We start from the raw sequence: 23,544 nt of genomic DNA on the forward strand, positions 1-23,544 counted from the left end.
TTAAAATAGCCCTACCTCTGTATAAACCTACTTATTATGCCCGAAATTGCTCTAAGAATTTTGAAAAAATTGGGTAGAAGCAAGGCACCGAACACTGTGATGCTCCCCCGTTGGAACAAGCATCTCCTCCCCTATGGATTTATTACGTTGATCTGTGTCTTTATCTATGTGGCTGAAGTATGGGAAACTGTTTGAGACTACTGGTTACTCCCCACTTCTGGTGTTGCAGCGGCTCTATCCTCTGTCCATTTGATCCTTCAATGATCCCCCTCCCTCCCCCCTATTTCATCCTTATTCTTCCCATTTCCCTTCCTGCTCTTCTAGCCTGCAAAGTCCACCTACCGCTAAACACCTTTAGCAACCTGTCTGCTGTAGGCTCTTCTACACGTGTATTGTGGAATATTTGATGCACCAATGACTAGACGTCATGATATGTAAAAACTATGTCTTTGTGCCGTGAATGCTTAAACTCTTTCTGTGTTTTATATGACTTATGATATTGAGTAAAAGCTTTTATTTAAAAAAAAAAATGGTCCTACTACAGATATACAAATTACAGACCATCATGATCTATTTGCCCAAGGTATTCAACTCTTCTTATAAAACAATGTGTACGAAGTTCCTCTGGAGCAGAGCAGCACCGCAGATCAGTTGGTACCAGCTTATCCGACTCAAGTCTAAAGGAGGGATTGGATAACCAGTTCTAAAAGAGATACTATTGGAAAAGTTCAACTGATTAGAGTGGTTGACATGTGGATTCACAGTTTCCTGAAGGACCTGGTAGGCATAGAGCAGTCTTTTGTTCAACTGGACCTGTGCTCTTTCTCACAAGATTTCCAGGAAACATTTGGAGGAGGCCTGTTGTATTGTCCAGAATAGGAAAAAAAATTGTGGGTGAGATAGTGTTATGGTATGCTGGCAAGATGGAATGCCTAAATTTACTACTGGGCATAGCTTAGGGAATGGTTGGGAGTGTTTTTGAGGACAGGGTGGGGGAGGAAGAACCAGTGTAAAGGTCCTCGCTCACCTGATGGGCTTTTTCCCCCCTCCTCTACTCCCCTCTCTTCTCCCTTGCTCCCCTTTCTCCCTCCTTCTCCTACCTGGCCCCCTTCCTCCCCTTTCCCCATTTGTACTTGTACTGATGGACATATATCCTAAATACGTTCTTCTATAAGCTATTACTTGGGAAGTGACTACAATAAACATTTTATGGAAAAAAGAAAGTATGGGGGGGGGGGGGGATCCAGTCACGCGACCTGTCAAAGTTCTCTCTACTGCATTTATGAATGGGCCATGGTGTGGATTTATATTGCAGAGAACAACAGGGAACACCCCCAAAATCAATCTTTGCAGATGAAGCCCCTTTCAATTTTATCCATGCCTGTCACAGACTGGATGCTTTCTATCTTACCTCTGTTTGGTCTGAGACATTGAGGATGAGTGACCATAATTCACCACGGAGGGCTGTTGGGCATCCTTGGCGCACATACTGCTGAGCTGCAGCACTGTCATTTTCTTCTAGGACTAGAATTGAGGGAAACAAAACAAAGTAATCGTTTATTGTGACCCTTTTCTTTTTTCATGGCCTAGATTATACGTTTTAGGATAACAGATCTAACATCAGTCCCGTATGTGATGTGCAATAAATACACACACTGCTTTCCCAAGTTCTAGCAATACATTTATAAATTAAATGTAAGCTTAACACACAGTGGAAATTAATATATGTCTTACCTGTCAAAAATGTGTGATTTTGTTCAGCCAGTTTTCTAACTGAAACCTTTCTGCCAGACACTATAAAAATAGGATTTTTGATTTACCGTAAAATACATTTCTCTGATGTTCTTTGACGGACACAGCTCTTGTCATTCTTGACTATTGGGTTACAGGAGTAGGAAACTAGGCGGAAAAAAACTTCTGGCTACACCAGTGGGCAGTCCCAGGGGGTATACTCCTTCTCCCTGCTATAGTCAGTCAGTTTTGTTACAAACAGTGTCAGGAGAATTATAACTCCACAGAGGGATGGGTGCTGTGTCCGTCAATGAACATCAGAAAAATGGATTTTACGGTAAGTCAAAAATCCCATTTTCTCTTTCGTTCATTGACGGACACAGCTCCTGTCATTCTTGAAAATTGGGACGTCCCAAAGCAGTGTAAAACATGAGGGGTGGGAAACAAAAATATTCCCAAGGCTAAACATTAGCCAACCAGGCAACAGGGGCTAAACCGAAAACAACTGGAGCCCACCTAAAGAAAACAATACACTCTCAAAGAGGATCAGGTCCTCTTAAACAGCAGCCCGCAAAACCTTGCGGCCAAAGAAGGCATACGCAGATGACAAAATATCCAGTTTATAAAGCTTTGTAAATGTGTGCACCGATAACCAGGTGGCTGTCTTGCAAACCTGCGTCATTGATGCTTGATAAAGGAAGGCCCAGGAGGCACTAAGCACCCTAGTAGAGTGCGCGTTGACAGGGAAAGAAGGAACCTGAACCCTGGCGGAATAGGCCCGATCCACCATCTGTCTGATCCATCTGGAAATGGTCGCAGAGGAAGTGGACAACCCTTTGCGAGGTCCATCCGTGAGCACAAATGGAGAGTCTGACTTCCTGAAACACTCCGTAGCTGCCAGGTACATCCTAATTGCCCGGACCACATTCAAGACATGCAAGGCAATTTCCTTTGGAAGTTTTTAGGCCTGGGACACAGGAAAGGCAATGCAATGTCTTCATTCAAATGAAAGTCAGAGACCACCTTAGGAAGGAATGACGGACAGGGGCGAAACAACACTTTATCCTTGTGAATCACCATATAAGATGAGCGACAGGATAACGCCGCCAGTTCCGACACCCTGCGCGCAGAGGTAATAGCTACCAAAAAAGCCACCTTCTAAGACAGCGTAAGCAGGGGAATCTCCTGAATATTTTCAAAGGGAGGCTTCTGTAGAGCTGAAGGCACCAAATTAGGATCCCAAGGCGGCAACGGAAAAAACAAATGTCGGACACCCTGAAGGAAAGTACGCACCAGGTAATGTGAGGCCAAAGGTCATTGGAAAAAGACCGCCAAAGCCGATACTTGGCCCTTGATAGAACTTAAGGCCAATTTCTGTTCAACCCCTCATTGAAGGAAGGATAAGATTCGAGCCACACAGAAGGAGCGAGGATGAACCCCAAGGGACTCACATTATGCAATGTACGTCTTCCACGTACAGTGGTAGATCTTCCTAGAAGAAGATTTCCTAGCTTTTAACAATGTAGCAATCACGACTCAGACAAACCTCTATCCTTTAGCACCTGGCGTTCAACAGCCAAACGGTCAAAGCCAGCAACTGTAAAGCAGGATGGAAGATCGGTCCTTGGGATAGCAGAACCTCTGAGAGAGCAATCTTCCAAGGAACGTCAGCGACCAGCCTCAATCCTGCGTAGGAGACTGGGCAGAAGCTTGAGAGGAGGTAAGGCGTAGATCAGATGATACTGACCCCATGGGGTCACCAGCGCACCTGTAGCATCCGCTAGTGGATCCCTTGACTCAGCCACAAACCCCTGCACCTTTCTGTTGAGCCGAGACGCCAACAGTTCCACCTCGTGCGTACCCCACCGGAGACACAGCTGATGAAACACCTCAGGATGAAGGGACCACTCCCTGTGGTCCAAAGCCTGCCAACTGAGGTAATCCGCCTGCCAATTTTCCTCCGTCCAATGATCCAGACAAAGTCTGATCGCTTGGAGTTGCAGAACAGTGAACGGTAGTCTGAGCGCTTCCAGCGTCCAGATCCCCTGAGCAGAATACTTGCCTAGAACGCCTCCCCAGCCGGACAGGCTGGCATCCATGGTGACCACTGTCCAATACAAGGGGAGGAATTATTTTCCCAGCCGAAGCGCCACCATATCAGGGACTCCCTTGTTCCCCGACTCAGCCAGATCTGATTTTCCAGAGACTGCAGAGTCTTTTCCCATTTGGCCAGAATCTCCCTTTGCAGACACCTCGTATGGAACTGTGCAAATGGAAATGCCTTGAAGGTAGACACCATCAGACCCAGAACCCGCATGCAAGTCCGGAGGGTCGACCATTTGTTGGACAGCAGGAGACAAAATGCAGCCTGCAATTTCTGGAATTTTTCCAGAGGCAGGAACACTCTGGCTATGGCTGAGTCCAGAGTCAGGCCCAAATAGTCCAGCTTTGTGGACAAAACCAGGGCAGACTTCTGAAAATTCAGAGTCCAGCCAAACTCCCATAGAGTTTGTATTGTGAACTCCAGGTTCTCCACCAGAGCAGAGAGAGACTCTATCGGAACTTCTGTACCCGCACAAAGCAGTTGAGCGTCTTGGGGTCCAGGATCAGATGAGCTTTGCCTTCCTTCTTGGGGACTATTTACAGGTTTGAGTAAAAACCCAAAAACGTTCCGAAGTCGGAACCTGAGACAATCACTCCTTGAAGGAACAGGCCTTGTACTGCCCCAAACGGACCCTGTAAACGGTCTGGAGACATACGCTGGCTGGAAGGAAAAATCCATGCCGGAAGGACAAGAGTGAAACTCGATCTTGTAGCTGGACCGAATTACTTCGTAGACCAACTTGTCTTGCACCAGGGAACTCCACGGTACTCTTCTCCCCTGTGAGAACTTTAATGCTTTTAGCTCCAAACAGATGATCTCCTTGAAAGGGAAGATCAGTCAAGGCCTTTTTTGAAGTCTGGTCCGCAAACCAGCATTTAAGCCAAAAGATACATTGAAGGACCACCGCCAAAACAGAGAGGCAAGCCATCGGGGGAGCCACATCCAAGGAGGCATCACAGATAAACTGCAACTCCTGGACCAGCTGGTCCGCTAGCTCAGCAAAGGCAGGAGGGAGTTGTTCACCCTCCAGGTCACTGCGTAGGAGCTTAGCCCACTTGGTCAGAGTTTGCGATGCTAGAACAATGGTAAATGCCGGCCTCATTGCCGAATCCTCGAATGTGTACATAATGCGGGTCACAGCCTCCGCTTTATGGTCAGCCGGATCCTTAAAGGCTGGGAATTCTTCCACCGGAATCATGGTTGCCTTGTTTAATCTGGAAACCGGAGGGTCCACTTCTCATAGGGTTAATGCCTAGTAAAGTGCTTAGGAACCCCACAGGGACGCTTTGGTCATCCCCACCCTTTCGTGACAATTCTCCCAAAATAGGCGGGGAAAGGAAATACCTTTGCCGCTCTGGATGGCTTGCGAGTGCCATAAGGGTACCTGCGCCTCCGTCGCAGCTTCAGCCGCATCCTCAATCTTCAGGGTCTCACACACAGATACAATCAGTGCATCTACCAGCGCCTTTTCATGCACGGTCACAGACATGGAGGAATAATCCTCACTATCAGAGGATTCCAGGCGCGTGGTCGCAGACCCAATAGGGTGACCCACGTACGCGGCTGCCGAATCAGATTCAGGATCTGTTGAGACAAATGAGGCAAGGAAAGGCAGGGGGCGCTTTTTTGCTAGCCCGTCGCCCGCAAGCCTTCTCCACCCGGGACACAAGGACCGCCGTGAGTGCATGGATGGATGGGTGGTTGGGATCCAGAGGGCCCCGCAGCATTAGAGAGGGGATCAAGTGGTGAAACGTGCTCCAAGGACTCCATGGGTCACCACGGGGACCCCACAAAAAAGTGTAACACACTGCTAAGAGACAACCCCCACCGCGCTGGCAGCACCCTGCGGTCGCCAAGCACAAGGTATAGAGCGATCCTCAGCAGAGAGGGAGAGGACCGCACTAGGCTCACCACCCTCCGACACAGACACCTGTATGAACCAAGAAATTCTGCACTACACGTGCGGCGATCAGGAAGCTACAGTAAATGATCCAGGAGTCAGCACCAGGGGAAAAGGAGGGACTCCCACCACAAAAATCGCCGCCCACAGGGCTTCAATGTCATGGCCGTCACTATTTGCAATGGTAAACCACAAGAAAAACGGCCGCCAGACTACACAAACATGGCCGCCATGCATAGAAACACACAGGCTACAACAAAACGGCGGCCCACGCGGCACCACGAGGCATACAGAGACCCTGAATGGGGGGGCAGGCCTCAGGACAGATCCAGGCATGATGGGGGGCCCATACCAGGTACAAACCCCCCCCCTGCACAATCGATCGTCCAGCTGTCAGCAGCGCAACACCCCACAGCTACCATCATCATTACCGCCCTAATGGGGGAGGGGGCCAGGATGACAAGGGAGGGGTGCCTGCGGGAAGGAGGGAAACGCGGGGGTCGGACCGTACTAAGGAGGGGCCCACGTCCACCCCAAAACCCTCCAGGTGTAGAGGGGGGACAGCTACTCACCATACCAGGAACAAGGTGGGCACCCCTCCAGATAGATCCTCCTCTCCAGCGAAATGAGGGGCTGTTGGCCAGGAGGAACACTGCGACTCAGGACGAGGCCAGGTCATATGCGACTCCGTGAGACGTTTAACTTCCAGGGCCAGCCCCCGTCCAGTGGGGCTATGTCGTGGCCGACCTAGCACGGAGCTGAGGCCTGAGCGCACTCACTGGCCAGACTGAGATGACCACTGGATCTAGATTATTTAGCCCGTCGCCCAGTCCAGCAGTTGATAGTAGATCCACAGGAAAAATCCAGAAGGAAAAAAATTTCTATCTCAAAAAATTTGCCAGGACCAAAGATCCCAGCAAGGAACTAGGTCCTTACTTCTGACAAGGCAGAAAAAAACTGAGTGACTACAGCAGGGAGAGGGAGTATACCTCCTGGGACTGCCCATGGGTGTAGCCAGAAGTTTTTTCTGCCTAGTGTCCTACTCCTGTAGGGGGCAGTATAACCCAATGGTCAAGACTGACAGGTGCTGTGTCCATCAATAAACGAAAGAGAAAGGTCCTTTTACTTTTCACCACTGCAGTCAAAGCAATGCAGTTTGATCAAGTCTATGACTTAATTATGAGAGACCAGCAGCTCTCTCATGAGGTCATCTGTGCACTCTTATTCAATTAAAAGACTCAATTTGTTAGATTTAAAGCCCTGTGCAAAGTAAAAAGCCTGATTAGCTTTCTCTCCTCTCCAGTTTTACAAAACATCCTCTCTAAAGGTACTCTCAATACTGGTGGGTCAACTAAGCCAATCGTTAACACTGGTGATTTTTTAGACCAAGCAGTTGCACTACAGGAGGCCAAAAAAACAAGGCAATCTGAGTGCGTACGTTCTTCGCACACCTACTCCACAGAATCCACAGATCAATCCGAGTTTACCATTAACGCCTATTACACTCAGTCCAGCGCAGCTATCTGTGATGCGTCTGGGATTAGGGTTTTGCTCAACTTAAGCCATTAATATTTCGGAAACCATTAAAGACCTTTATCTCTTTGCATGTAACCTAACTTATAAATTTATTTTTGATCAAGAACGCATTTAAAAAAAAGCTAGAGAAGGATCTTACTGAGCAAATCAAACACTATATAATGAATGAGTTTAGAGCATTGAGGGATTTAATGCTCCTATATGAGAAGGGTTCTGTGGACATGGGTGTCCCCACAGCTGAGATTGCCTTGAACATCACCCCTACATCTAGCACTTCTAACAGGAGCACTTGTTTCAAACTTAAGTCCCGTCACTTCCCAGATTTATTGACTTGCCCACGTATTTGGGCCTTTCTTCAACAAATGGTGAGAGATTTAAAGTCACAATAATGGCAACCTTTTCCTACAAAAATTTACTTCAGAACAGACAGCCCTTAAATCGCTCCAAGCCCATGAGAACATTGTCATTAAGTCATCCGTTAAGGGTGGGAACATTGTCATTATATCCCACCCTCAATATCGGACAATGTGCCTCAATATCCTGGAAAAGCGACAGTGGTATTGTCCCATTAGTGAAAAACAAATTCCCATGGTTGCCTAATGAACTTTGTTCATTATGTACTAAGGCCTATCTTGATGAACTGATTTACAAAACCACTATCTAATCATCAAATTCCCACATCTAGCCACCTTTTATGCACTACCTAAGATACATAAGGACCTGGTTAACCCTCCGTGAAGACCCATTATTTCAGGTAATGAGTCACTCACTGAACGGGCAAGTAGATTCGTGGACTCCCACCTCATGCCTCATGTGGTGGGACTCCCTTCATATATCCGTGACACCTCCGATCTTCTCAGACATGTGGAGGGGACACATGTTCCCCTGGGTACCCTGCTCGCAGCTGTGGATAAAGAGGCTTCGTACTCCAGTATGCCACACTGAAGGAACAGGATCAGATTACCTGGCCTCTAAATGGTTTCATTGTGGATTTTCAAAAATCATTTCATTTTTATGAACCAGGTTTACCTCCAAATTCAAGGGGTTGCCCCAGCATATGCTAATCTATATATTGGAGGTTGGGAAAGAGAAATATTTTGTTCAGTGTATGGCTAGCTCAGGTCTCAAAATTTCAAGTCCTAAGCTACTAGCCAGGCCTTAAGAGTTACTCGCCACCAGTTGTCCCACCCAATCCATATCCTGCCTCACCCCTAAACACACCCTCATAAATTATCTCATTAAATGACCCTGTTAAATGTTTTATGCAGAATCATGTTACAAAAATAAATATTAACAACAACTTTAACATAAAGCATATTTCATTGTTTGGACTGTGATAAATAAAATAAGAATAACATATGATTGGCTACTATAGACACTGTACACATAATTACTGCCTTGTTAACCACTTGCTGACCAGCAGCTATGTATTTACTGCGGCAAAGTGGCGCTATTGCACAAAACGATGTACCTATATGTTGTTTCATTCAATAGCTTCCAGATGGCGCCATCGCGCTGCCGCAGGCCCCATCGCACCATGATTGGCTAGCGGGGATGTCTATCAAGGGGTCCAGCAGACCCGATGTCCACCGGCCACCCGTGATCTACCCTGGGAGAGGCAGAACGGCAATCTGCCTATGTAGACAAGGCAGATCGCCATTCTGTAAGGGGAGAAAAAATGGATTTTTGTAAAATCTTACCGTAAAATCCTTTTCTCTTAAGCTCATTGACAGACGTAGTCCTCCTTGATTAATATCAACTCGGGTTATACTGCCCTCTACAGGAGTAGGACTAGACAGGAAAGAAAAGGTTCTGGCCACACCCTAGGGGCAGTCCCAGAGGGTATATCCTCTCACTTCCTGCTACAGCAAATCAGTTATGTCACAAAGCAGTGTTCAGAGAATTTAACCCAACCCAACTCAAAAACAGAGGGGCGGGTACTACGTCTGTCAATGAGCTTAAGAGAAAAGGATTTTATGGTAAGATTTTACAAAAATCCATTTTTCTCTGTCGCTCATTGACAGACGTAGTCCTCCTTGATTAATATCAACTCGGGACGTCCCAAAGCAGTGCCACAAATGAGGGGTGGGAAAATGGAAATCAAAATCCAATCTAGAAGGCCCAACCGGTGCCAACTAGAAGTTTTAAAGGCTCATCAATCACACGATGAGACTCAACTGAAATTCCAACGGAAAAAAACCCTCGAGGTAGACCACCGGTCTCCTCAAATTGCGGCCTGCAAAACCTTGCAGCCAAATGAGGCATCCGCCGATGCCATCACATCAACTTTATAAAATTTTGTAAAGGTATGAACCGACGACCAGGTAGCCGCCTTGCACACCTGGACCACTGACGCCTGATGGCGGTAGGCCCAGGAAGTACTGAGCGCTCGAGTGGAGTGCGCCTTAACAGGGAACGGAGGATTCCGACCCTTAATAGAATAAGCCTGTACCACCGTCTGTCTAATCCATTTGGAGATAGTCGCGGCAGATGCAGGCAACCCCTTTCTGGGGCCATCCGTGATCACATAAAGTGAATCCGTCTTACGGAACGATTCCGTAGTCTTCAGGTATACCCTGATTGCCCGAACCACATCCAAGGAATGCAACGCATATTCCTGAGGATGATTGGGCTTAGGACACAAGGAAGGTAGCACAATATCTTCATTCAGATGAAAATCTGAAACCACCTTAGGAAGAAAGGATGGCTTCGGGTGAAGAACTACCTTATCCCTATGAACCACTAGATATGGGGAATGGCATGATAATGCAGCCAGTTCTGACACCCTGCGTGCAGAAGTGATAGCCACCAAGAAGGCCACCTTCTGGGATAATGTAAGCAAGGGAATCTCCCTGATATTTTCAAAGGGAGGTTTCTGAAGAACCGACAAACACCAAATTAAGATCCCAGGACGGTAAGGGCGCGCGCACTGGCGGAGCCAAGTGCCGCACCCCCTGGACACCAAGGAATGAGTAGCCCAAGGCTTCTGAAAGAAGATTGTTAATGCTGAAACCTGACCCTTGATAGTGCTCAAGGATAGTTTCTGCTCAACCCCCTTTTGCAGAAAAGCCAAGATTCGGGTCACCGAATAGGTACGTGGGGGAAATTCCAAAGATTCACACCACGCGATATAAGTCTTCCATGTGCGATAATAGACTTTGCTGGAAGTCGCTTTCCTTGCTTTAATTAGAGTAGGAATAACTGAAGCTGACAACCCTCTGTCCTTCAGTACCTGGGTCTCAATAGCCAGGCCATTAAAACCAGCGACTGTAAAGCACGATGGAAGATCGGTCCTTGAGACCGCAGATCCTCCCTGAGAGGAAGTCTCCAAGGAGCGTCCGCGACTAGCCTGTCCAAGTCGGCGTACCCAGCTTGACGAGGCCAGCTCGGAATTTCCAGGATAACTGGAGTTCCCTCCACCTCTATCCTGCGGAGAAATCTCAGCAGCAATTTGAGAGGGGGGGGGAAGACATATAGTAGCTGATACTGCCTTTACAGGCCGTTAAGCGCGTCTGCTGCGTCCGCTAGAGGATCGCGGGTGCGAGCCCTGTTGAGCCAACCTACCAACAGATCCATATCCGGGGTGCCCCAATGAAGGGACAGCTGGTGAAATACCTCTGGATGAAGAGACTATTCCTCTTGATCCAGAATCTGACGGCTGAAATAATCTGCCTGTGCACCCCCGTGATAAATATCGCGGAGAGAACTGGAACAACTGTTCCCCCAATAAGAATGTTGGCCACTTCTATGGCCGCCAGGGCACTCTTGGTGCCCCTTGGTGATCGACCTAAGTCATGACCGTGGCATAGTCCGATTGGATCCGAACTGGGCTGCCCTGGAGCTACTCGGTCCAGTAAATCAGACAAAGTCTGATCGCTCTCAGTTCCAACACATTTATCGGTAACCTGGAATTTATCAGAAAAAATGACTTCCCCTGGCTGAGCATCGGAGACCAAAGCCACCAGACCAGAGCCTCCCTGGTCCGCTCACTCAAATCGGATCCGATTGTCCAGGGAATCCGGATTCCGATTCCATATGAGAAGAATCTCCTCGTTGGAGAATTCGGGTATGAGACTGGGCAAACGGTACTGCCTCTAAGGAGGCGACCATCAATCCCAGCCAGTTGACGGACAGCAACATCCGAATCATTGACTGAATCTTCTGGAGTTTCTCCGCATGGAGAAACACTCTTGCCAAGGATGTATCCAAAATTAGGCCCAGAAAGTTCAGTCTCCTGGTGGGAACCAGGGATGATCTTTGGGAAAAGCAACGAAAACGCTGATGTCCTGCGAAGATGGGGATATAAGGATAGGCATCCTAAATGTCTATGGACGCCAGGAAATCCCCCTGATGCAGGGAGGCCACCACTGTATGGATGGACTCCATCTCTTCCAAGACCAGAATTGGACGCACCTAGCCCTTTTTCCTGGGCATTGTGAACAAGTTCGACTAGAACTCCTCCAAGGAATGGGAACTACCACTGCTTGTTGTATCAAGCTGTCCCCCGCAAAGCTTTTAAGCGACCCGGGGATGTCGACTATTGGAAGGGAAGAATCGCACCGGTGGAAGTGATTGAAACTCGATCTTGTATCCCGACCATATGACCTTGCGAACCCCTTTATCCGGGATTCTGGAAAGCCCTGGATCCGGAAACCGGTGAAGACGTCCCCCCACCCTAGAGATGGGTGGGGCCCATTTTGTCAATCCAACGGGATAACAGTGGCTTTATTTAGTCTGGAAATCGGTGAGTCCACTATTGGTGGTACCGTCCATCTTTGTAATGAGGGATTCCTCAAAATGATAGTGCCTAGCCATGCGTTTGGAAATAGCAAGGCTCATTTACGGACGACCCTATTTGGGCAAGGGAAACCCTTCACCATTTTGGTAGGCTTGCTAGTACCAAAAAAGGAATATGAGTCTCAGCTACCTCTGCCGGTGTAACCTCAAGATTTAAGGTTTCCCGGACAGACAACTAGTGCTTCCACCAACGCTTCTTGTGCTATGGCGGAGGCAGAAGCGTCCTCCTTACTGTCTGAGGAGACCGTACCTGAGACAACAACCCCAGAAAAGGGACTGCAATGACCAGCTCAGAATCCGTATCTGAGGTATCAGATGACATAGGGGTAGGCGGGGGTCGCTCTTCTTGACCCCCGTCCCTGACAGGCTACCTCCACCCGGGATACCAAAGACTCCAAAACTGCTGATAATGCATCATCACAAGTGGGGTACTGGAGGGTCCTGCGGCCACCCTGAGGGGATCAGGTGGGGATACATGTGTGGCAGGGTTCATGTAACAAGACACTTGCCAGCAAACACAAAAAAATTAATTGCAAGAAAAAAACTTTTTTTTTTTTTTTTTTTTTTTAACTTAGTCCCCCAGCGCAGTAGCGCCCCTCAGTCTACCTGCTTGGACCCCTCAGAAAGAGAGAGAGAGAGAGAGACCCCAAGGCTCACCTGATGCACAGAAGTTTCTTATCAACCTGCTTCCAGCACTGTCTGTTACAGACAGGAAGTCTTTGGCTTGCTTTCCCTGGGCCAAGGAGGCAGCTCCGCCCCTTTACATGCCTTCCGGCGCCTCCCAATTACTCCACGAGGTGTTTGGTCACCTCAAACATGGCCGCCCCCATGCTGGAGACACGAGTCTACGCCTCGTGCGATCTGCAGGAAAATGGCGGCGGCCTGTGTAGGATAGCGGCGGCTTGCAAGTTAGCAGCGGCCTGCGGGATGTGCGCATTCGGCCTGTGCGGCCTGCGGAAGTGCCTCGGCCTGCGGGAGGTGTCCTCGGCCTGCGGGAGGCTGTGCGGCCTGTGGAAGTGACCGGCTTTCTGGAGGGATGGCGATCTGTGGCTGCAGTAACTCAGGCATAGGCATCGGCCTGTGTACACACTAGACAGGTAAGATACCTCTATACCTCAATAGTAATGCCTTTTAGTAGTCTGCCACTGACTTCAGTCACCTTTACAGTCATATAGTGACTTTAGATAGTCAGCTCCCAAACCAAGCCTCCTGGTTTCTATTCACAAAAATCACACTCAAATTGGTGGATCTGTGACCTGTTATAGGATAGAGGGGAGACCCAGAAACTGAGTGTCCGACCATCCCAGAGAGGGGCCCGCGTCCACCAAAAAACCCGACAGGGGGAGAGGGGGAACATTCTACTCACCATACCGGAACCAGGCGGGCGCCAACTCCTGACAGAACTCCTCTCCACCGGGGTGGGGGGGCTGTCGACCAATACGGACGCCGTGACTCTGTTGGTCATTGGCGTCCAGGCGAGACATTTAACTCGCAGGGGCAGTCCCCGTCCAGTGGGACTATGTCGCGGCCGACCCAGCGCGGAGCTATGGCCTGCACGCGCTCGTAGGCTGAACTGGGGTGACCACTGGATCTCAACATCCAGCCCGTCGCCCAGTTTCAGCGTACTTGCTTGAAGATCTCACAGGAACACTGGAGAAAAAAAGCTGTCGAAAAAAAGTATTTCTAAAAAAATCCTGCCAGGACCGAAGATCCTAGCAAGGAATCTAGGTCCTTACTCCTAACTAGACAGAAAAAAACTGATTTGCTGTAGCAGGAGGTGAGAGGATATACCCTCTGGGACTGCCCCTAGGGTGTGGCCAGAACGTTTTCTTTCCTGTCTAGTCCTACTCCTGTAGAGGGCAGTATAACCCGAGTTGATATTAATCAAGGAGGACTTCGTCTGTCAATGAGCGACAGAGAAATAGAGATCTTGTGTTTCTGCTAAGCAGGAACCCGGATCTTTGACTTCCTCCAAACATTGCAACCCCCCCCCCCCACAGTTAGTAAGCACCCCCTAGGGACACACCTAACCTTTTGTTCACCCCTGTCACAGTCCCGCTAAAAATCGCTGATCGCCACCATTACTATTAAAAAAAAAAAAGTTTTATAAAAATATTGCATTGTTTGTAGACTCGATCATTTTTGTGCAAACCAATCAATGTATATGCTTATTGGGATTTTTTTCACCAAAAATATGTAGTAGAATAAATATTGACCTAAATTAATGAAGAAATTTGATTTTTTACATTTTTTTATTGGTTGTGTTTTATAGCAGAAAAGTAAAAAATATTGTTTTTTGTTGTCAAAATTGTTGCTTTTTTTTTAATGTGCAAAAAAAAAAAAAATTGCAGAGGTGATCAAATACCATTAAAAGAAAGCTCTATTTGTTGGGAAAAAATTGTATTTGGGTACAGTGTCGCATGACCACGCAATTGTCTGTTAAAATAACGCAGTGGCGTATCACAAAAAAACTGGATTTTTTACTTACCGTAAAATCCTTTTCTCTGAAGTTCATTGACAGACGCAGCTTCATATCCTCTTGACCATTGGGTTATGCCCCTCCCTTTAGTAATAGGACACTAGGAATAGGAAAAAGCTTCCATCATGCCTATGGGGCTGTCCCTGCAGGCATAACCCCACACACTCTGCTACAGCCCTCAGTTTAGTTGCAAGCAGTGTTTAGAAGACAACAACCCCATTCCACACATAATTAAGAGGGGTGGGTGCTTCATATCTTCTTGACCATTGGGATGCCCCAAAGCAGTATTTGCCTGAGGGGTGAGAAAAACAATGCATAGAAGAACGTAATTACCAAAAGGCTAAACATAGCCAACCAGGTAACAAGGAGATCAACCAGGAACAACTGGAGCCTAGAAAAAACATACACCCTCAAAGAGAAAAAAGTTCTCTTTTAAAAAGCAGCCTGCAAAACCTTGCAGCAAAAAGAGGCATTCGAAGATGCCAAAACATCTACCTTGTATAATTTTGTAAACGTGTGCACTGACGACCAAGTTGCCACCTTGCATCACTGACACCTGATGGCGAAAAAAGCCCAAGAGGCACTCAGCGTTCTAGTAGAATGCGCCTTCACTGGGAAAGGAGGAAACTGACCCTTCAGTAAATAAGCCTGTACCATCGTCTGCCTGATCCATCTGGATATGGTCGGAGCAGACGCAGCCAATCCTTTTCGAGGTTCTTCGGTAAGGACGAAAAGAGTCTGATTTCCTGAAACATTCAGTAGCCGCCAGGTAAACTCTAATTGTCCAAAAAACATCCAAAGAATGCAAAGCAATTTTCTTGGGATGCTTGGGCTTAGGACAGAGTAAAGGCAGCACAATGTCTTCATTCAAATGGTAATCAGAAACCACTGATTAGGTTGAAGTACCACTTTATCTCTGTGGACCACCAGATAAGGTGAACGGCAAGACAACGCCACCAATTCAGACACCCTGCGGGCAGAAGTGATAGCCACCAAAAAGCTTCTGAGATAATGTAAGCAGGGGAATCTCTGGGGTTTGCTGACCTGAGTTATGCCTTTTATGTAGGCTTGTGCTTTTTGAAATTAGATCAGCATATCCTTCCTTGTGTAAAAATGCATAGCTGGATCTGCGATGTAAGCTGCCTCGGGAATGTTCTCAAAAGGTGGTTTTTGAAGAACCGATAACACCAAATTCAGATCCCATGGAGGTAACAGGGATCGCCTCGGAGGCGCCATATGACACACCCCCTGATTAAAAGTGCGAATCAAGGCATGCGTAGCTAAAGGACGTTGGAAAAACACAGCCAAAGCCGACACTTGGCCTTTGATGGTGCCCAAAGCCAAACACTGTTCAACCCCTTTTTGAAGAAAAGTCAAAACCCTAGCAAAACAAGCGAGGGTGCACTTTCAATGCTTCACACCAGGAAATGTACGATTTCCACGTACAATGATAGATCTCTGGAAGTAGACTTCCTGGCCTTCAACAGTGTAGGAATCAGAGTCAGAAAGACCTCTATCCTTCAATGCCTGGCTTTCAATAGCTATGCTGTTAAAGCCAGCGACTGTAAAGCAGGATGGAAGATCGGCCCTTGAGACAGCAGATCTTCCCTGAGAGGAAATCTCCAAGGAGCATCGGGACCAACCTTACCAGGTCTGCGTACCAAGACCGGCAAGACCAGTCTGAGGCTACTAGAATGACCAGAATCCCTTCCACCTCTATTCTGCGCAGCAGCTTCAGCAGGAGTTTTAGGGGAGGGAACGCATAGACTAGCCGATTCTGACATCAAGGAGCCACCAGTGCATCTGTGGCATTGGCCAGAGGATCCCTTGATCTGGCCACAAACCTCTGAACCTTCTTCTTGAGTCTAGAAACAAACAGGTCGACATCGGGTGTCCCCCACCGGAAACACAGGTGAAACACCTCCGGGTGCAGGGACCACTCCCCCTTATCCAACACCTGATGACTCAGGTAATCCACCTGCCAGTTATCCACCCCTGGGATGTGCACAGCAGAAAGAACTTCTCCGCCCAATCCAGAATCTCGGCCACCTCCCGGGCTGCCAAGACACCTTTGGTGCCCACTTGACTCCTTGATGATTGATGTATGCCATGGCCGTGGCATTGTCCGATTGAATCTTGACCGGGCAACCTTACAGACCAGCCGTCCAATGACTCAGGCAAAGCTTTATCGCTCTGCGCTCCAAGATGTTTATCGCAGTTTGGACTCTTCCACTGTCCAGAATCCCTGGGCGCAGAGTTTCCCCAGCACTCCACCCCAGCCTGACAGGCTGGCGTCCGTGGTTACCACCGTCCAATACAAAGGCAGGAAGGACTTGCCTTGATGAAGTGCTGACTAGGAATGATCGAACTTTTGAAAAGTTTGGTTCGGCCAGAACATCCGAACTACCCGAAAGTTCGGCCCGGATTTCAGAACCCCATTGAAATCAATGGGACCCGAACTTCGGTAATCAAAAAACACCATTTTAAAGCCCTAAAACCCAATAAATGCCCCTAAAAAGTGCCTAGGGTTCTGGGTCATGCCCCAGGGACTATTAATCACACAAAAAAAAGTTCTTAAAAATTGTCATTTTTGATAGAGATTTTTTGATTTTGACTTTGGATTTAGTATCTGGGGTACCTGTGAAGTTTCAGCTCTGTAGCATGTCCAGAACCAGAAAAAAAGAGATCGTTTGTATTTTGTCACTTTCAGAGCACTAATATGGCTCCGCTCCCGTCAGCCTTTTTTTTTTGCTGCAGGCGTTGATAGTGCTTTTTTGAGGACATGTTTGGAGTCAGGCATGACATCTGAACATGTCTATAGGGGTATATATACATGCATACACCCATGTATACACCTGCACATATATAGGTGTTAAAGGAGCAGAACACTATACTTTTGCTAATGAAATAATTTGAACTAATATGGCTAGGCTCCTAACACACCTATATATGTGTAAATGTAAAATACATATCAGTGTGTGTGTATATATATATACCCCTATACAGAAGTTCAGATGTTTTGCCTGCCTCCAAAGAACCCAAAAAAATGCCTGCAAGAACAAACCTGGGCATATTTTTTGGCGCTGGCATTTTTTTGGGGTTCTTTGGAGGCAGGCAAAACATCTGAACTTCTGTATAGGGGTATATATATATATATATATATATATACACACACACACACACACTGATATGTATTTTACACTTACACATACAGTGGGTACGGAAAGTATTCAGACCCCCTTAAATTTTTCACTCTTTGTTATATTGCAGCCATTTGCTAAAATCATTTAAGTTCATTCTTCTTCCTCTTGAATGTACACATAGCACCCCATACTGACAGAAAAACACAGAATTGTTGACATTGTTGCAGATTTATTAAAAAAGAAAAACTGAAATATCACATGGTCCTAAGTGTTCAGACCCTTTGCTCAGTATTTAGTAGAAGCCCCCTTTTGATCTAATACAGCCAGGAGTCTTTTTGGGAAAGATGCAACAAGTCTTTCACACCTGGATTTGGGGATCCTCTGCCATTCCTCCTTGCAGATCCTCTCCAGTTCTGTCAGGTTGGATGGTAAACGTTGGTGGACAGCCATTTTTAGGTCTCTCCAGAGATGCTCAATTGGGTTTAAGTCAGGGCTCTGGCTGGGCCATTCAAGAACAGTCACGGAGTTGTTGTGAAGCCACTCCTTCGTTATTTTAGCTGTGTGCTTAGGGTCATTGTCTTGTTGGAAGGTAAACCTTCGGCCCAGTCTGAGGTCCTGAGCACTCTGGAGAAGGTTTTTGTCCAGGATATCCCTGTACTTGGCCGCATTCATCTTACCCTCGATTGCAACCAGTCGTCCTGTCCCTGCAGCTGAAAAACACCCCCACAGCATGATGCTGTCACCACCATGCTTCACTGCTGGGACTGTATTGGACAGGTGATGAGCAGTGCCTGGTTTTCTCCACACATACCGCTTAGAATTAAGGCCAAAAAGTTCTATTTTGGTCTCATCAGACCAGAGAATCTTATTTCTCACCATCTTGGAGTCCTTCAGGTGTTTTTTAGCAAACTCCATGCGGGCTTTCATGTGTCTTACACTGAGGAGAGGCTTCCGTCGGGCCACTCTGCCATAAAGCCCCGACTGGTGGAGGGCTGCAGTGATGGTTGTCTTTCTACAACTTTCTCCCATCTCCTGACTGCATCTCTGGAGCTCAGCCACAGTGATCTTTGGGTTCTTCTTTACCTCTCTCACCAAGGCTCTTCTCCCCCGATAGGTCAGTTTGGCCGGACGGCCAGCTCTAGGAAGGGTTCTGGTCGTCCCAAACGTCTTCCATTTGAGGATTATGGAGGCCACTGTGCTCTTAGGAACCTTAAGTGCAGCAGAAATATTTTTGTAACCTTGGCCAGATCTGTGCCTTGCCACAATTCTGTCTCTGAGCTCTTCAGGCAGTTCCTTTGACCTCATGATTCTCATTTGCTCTGACATGCATTGTGATCTGGAAGGTCTTATATAGACAGGTGTGTGGCTTTCCTAATCAAGTCCAATCAGTATAATCAAACACAGCTGGACTCAAATGAAGGAGTAGAACCATCTCAAGGATGATCAGAATAAATGGAAAGCACCTGAGTTAAATATATGAGTGTCACAGCAAAGGGTCTGAATACTTAGGACCATGTGATATTTCAGTTTTTCTTTTTTAATAAATCTGCAACAATGTCAACAATTCTGTGTTTTTCTGTCAGTATGGGGTGCTATATGTACATTCATGAGGAAGAAGAATGAACTTAAATGATTTTAGCAAATGGCTGCAATATAACAAAGAGTGAAAAATGTAAGGGGGTCTGAATACTTTCCGTACCCACTGTATATAGGTGTGTTAGGAGCCTAGCCATATTAGTGCAAATTATTTCATTAGCAAAAGTATAGTGTTGTGCTACTTTCACACCTATATATGTGTAGGTGTGTATATATACCCCTATACAGAAGTTCAGATGTCATGCCTGCCTCCAAAGAACCCAAAAAAAATGCCCAAAAAAACGCCTGCAAGACCAAACCTGGGAATTTTTTTTTTTTTTGGATTCTTTGGAGGCAGGCAAAACATCTGAAATTCTGTATAGGGGTATAAAAAACACACACTTATATGTATATATACCCATACACATATATAGGTGTGAAAGGAGCAGAACACTATACTTTTGCGAATGAAATAATTGGCACTAATATGGCTACGCTCCCAACACACCTATATATGTGTAAGTGTAATATACATATAAGTGTGTGTATATATATATACCCCTATACAGAAGTTCAGATGTTTTGCCTGCCTCCAAAGAACCCAAATAAATACCAGCGCCAAAAAAAAATGCCCAGGTTTGTTCTTGCAGGCATTTTCTTTTGCGTTCTTTGGAGGCAGGCAAAACATCTGAACTTCTGTATAGGGGTATATATATATATATATATATATATATATATATATATACACACACACACACACACTTATATGTATATTACACTTACACATATATAGGTGTGTTGGGAGCGTAGCCATATTAGTGCAAATTATTTCAACCCCAAAAAAATGCCAGCACCAAAAAAAAAATGCCCAGGTATGTTCTTGCAGGCATTTTTTGGGTTCTTTGGAGGCAGGCATGACATCTGAACTTCTGTATAGGGGTATATATACACACCTACACATATATAGGTGTGAAAGTAGCACAACACTATACTTTTGCTAATGAAATAATTTGCACCAATATGGCTAGGCTCCTAACACACCTATATATGTGTAAGTGTACAATACATATCAGTGTGTGTGTATATATATATACCCCTGTATATATATATATATATATATATATACCCCTATACAGAAGTTCAGATGTTTTGCCTGCCTCCAAAGAACCCAAAAAAATGCCCAAACAAATGCCAGCGTGAAAAAAAAATGCCCAGGTTTGTTCTTGCAGGCATTTTTTTGGGTTCTTTGGAGGCAGGCAAAACATCTGAACTTCTGTATAGGGGTATATATATATATATATATATATATATATACAAACACACTGATATGTATATTACACTTACACATATATAGGTGTGTTGGGAGCCTAGCCATATTAGTGCAAATGTCATTAGCAAAAGTATAGTGTTCTGCTCCTTTAACACCTATATACGTGCAGGTGTATATATACAGACATGTGTGTGTATATATACCCCTATAGACATGTTCAGATGTCATGCCTGACTCCAAACATGTCCTCAAAAAAGCACTAGCAACCCCTGCAGCATAAAGAATGCTGACGGGAGCGGAGCCATATCCCTGCTCTGAAGTGACACAAGAGAAACAATCTTTTCTCTATAGCGGTCACCCTGCTATGGAAGGGTTTTGTCACCCTGCCATAGCAGTCAGAGTCAGTTAACCCTACACTACACTACGGTCCCCTTACACTTAACACTTTCCCTACAGAAACTGAATAAATTAAAGCTAAGTATAGTGAAAAATAGCACCCTAACTACACTAGATATCCCTTTCCTCACACTAAAAATTGCTAAATGACACTTTGTAACACATTGTAACAGAAGTAACAGAACAGCATTCCACTCTCTTTCATGTCCCGTATAAGAATGCTAGGAATTTGGCGGGGGCTATCTTATATACTGGGGGGCGTATTCACTAATGATTGGACTATGGACCCCCTAGTCACTCCAATCACATTCCTAGCATTCTCCTGCCCCCTCATTAGGCTTTTACTGATGGTTCTGGTCCAATCACGGGCTTTTAAAGCCCATTACCTGAACCATTGCATTTTGGTCGGTTCTGGTTGCCGAATTCGGAAATTTTTGGGCAAAAAGTTCTAAATTCGGCCGAACCTCGAACAGCCGATGGTCGACCCGAACCGTTCGATCATCCCTAGTGCTGACGAGTGAAGCCACCACAGAAGAGCAGACTTTGTTTTGCGACTCAAACAAATCAAAGTATTCAAGGATTTTGGATCCTTGTTCAATTTTACGAGAATCTCCTTTTGTAAGGGTTTCGTGTGGAACTGAGCAAACAGAACTGCCTTCAAGGTTGATACCATCAGACCCAAGGCCCACATGCAAGTCCTTAGAGAGGACAGATTGTTTGCTAACAACAACCGGATTGCCCCCTGCAATTTTTACAATTTGCCTGGGGGAAGGAAGACCCTTGCCAAAGCAAGTCCAGAGTCAGGCCTAGATAATCCAGTCTCATTGAAGGTATCATGGCAGATTTTTTGAAACTGATGTTCCAACCAAACTCTTGCAGTGTTCGGACAGTGATAGTCAATTCGCCCAACAGAGCTGAGTGAGAATCCGCCATCAATAGGAGGTCGTCCAGGTAACCCAGTACCGAAATCCCCCGTTGGCGTAGTATTGCCAACCCTGGAGCCAGCACCTTGGTAGACCCTGGGGGCGGAGGCGAAACCAATGGGTAACGCCGCAAATTGATAATGCTCCTCTCCTATAGCGAAGATAGGGATGTGTAGATATGCATCCTTGATATCTATGGAGGCCAAAAAGTCTTGCTGATGTAGGGACGCCACTACCGTGCGAATAGACTCCATTCGAAACCTCTGTACCTGCACAAAGCGGTTCAAAGCCTTGAAGCACAGGATTGGACACACTTTGCCTTCCTTCCTTCCTGGGCACAGTAAACAGGTCTGAATAAAACCCTTGAAAACGTTCCTGAGAGGGAACCGGCACAATCACCCTTTGTGACAGCAGATCTTGTACCGCCTCTTAGAGATCCCTTAAACGGTCTGGAGATAGGCGCAGATTGGACGTGAAGAATCTGTCCGACGGTCGAGACCCAAATTTGATCTTGTACCCTGATCGGATCAGTTTGTGAACCCATTTGTCCTGAAACAAGTCCATGGTTCCGGAAAGAAGCGAAGATGTCCCCCCATCCCAGAATCAGGTGAGGACTCCCCTTCATGCAGACAAGGATTTGTCTGCAGATCCGGATTGGCCGGTCTTCAGTTTACCTGACCAGGTCTTCTTGGAACTCCCAGAAGACCTGAATAGCTTTCCTTTTTCTTGCAACCCAGAGGTACGAAAAAGCTGCCTATGAGCAGTAAAAGAAGGCCCCCGTCTAGCACGTAGTGCCTTGCAAGGCCTTAGAGGATTGATGGAGAAGAGTACTCTTCCCACCCGTAAGGCCTTTGATCAACTCATCCAGGGAGGATCCAAACAACCTGTCCCCTGTAAAGGGAAGGTCAGAAAGAGCCTTTTTGGAAACCTGGTCCACAGACCAGCTTTTTAGCCACACCATGTGTCTAATAGCAATCCCCACTGTGGACACTCTGGCTACCAGTGGAGCCGCATCCAGCGACGCATCACATATATACAGAGGGGCTTAAGCCATTTGATCTAAGAGCTCAATCAGCCCCGGGAAGAGCTGTTCCATTTCCAGGACACCTTTTAGTAACTTCACCCATTCAGTGACGATCTATGACACCAGGGTGGTCACAAAAATTGGTTTCAATATTGAGCCCACTATCACATGTAAATGGCGGGACAGACACTCAATTTGTCTATGAACAGGGTCTGTAAAGTCCAGGGATTCTTTCACCAGGACCACAGTAGACTTATTCAGTCTGGAAACTGGATGATCCACCTTTGGTGGCACGGTCCACCGAGTGGAGACCTTATCCGCAAAGGGATAACGGCGTTTAAAACGCTTGGACACCACTAACATGTGCTTGATGTGCCCCCGCTGTTCATTGACAATATTGTCAAAAAGTTCCGGACAGGTGAACACTTTTTTCTGGGATTTGCAGGTGCCAAAAGACACCTGCGTTTCTGACACTGTAGACTCACCTGCCATTTTTAAAGTTTCTCGCACTGAAACTATAAGCTGCGCTTTCCTGAACAGCGGCTGAAGAGGATATGTCCTCTTCTACATCAGAATGCGAAGACACACAGTCACCAGGGTGGGGTGCGTCTGCGGTGGCCACATCTGCCTCTGAATCTGAAGATACAACAGAGAGAGGCGAAGGCA

At 46.6% G+C, this 23,544-nt stretch overlaps 1 protein-coding gene across 2 annotated transcripts in view; it reads right to left on the reverse strand.

Moving 5' to 3' along the window:
- The window catches only part of TBC1D19 (TBC1 domain family member 19), a 327,200-nt gene that overhangs the window by 180,135 nt on the left and 123,521 nt on the right, over positions 1-23,544 (reverse strand). For both annotated transcript variants that reach the window (XM_082267943.1, XM_082267942.1), the window contains one exon: positions 1,412-1,524. In XM_082267943.1, the coding sequence (XP_082124069.1) occupies positions 1,412-1,524 (113 nt within the window). The remainder of the gene's footprint in view (positions 1-1,411; positions 1,525-23,544) is intronic.

The sequence above is a fragment of the Pelophylax lessonae genome (genome assembly GCF_965119305.1).
Source record: "Pelophylax lessonae genome assembly, chromosome: 1".
In the NCBI taxonomy this organism is placed as follows: domain Eukaryota; kingdom Metazoa; phylum Chordata; class Amphibia; order Anura; family Ranidae; genus Pelophylax; species Pelophylax lessonae.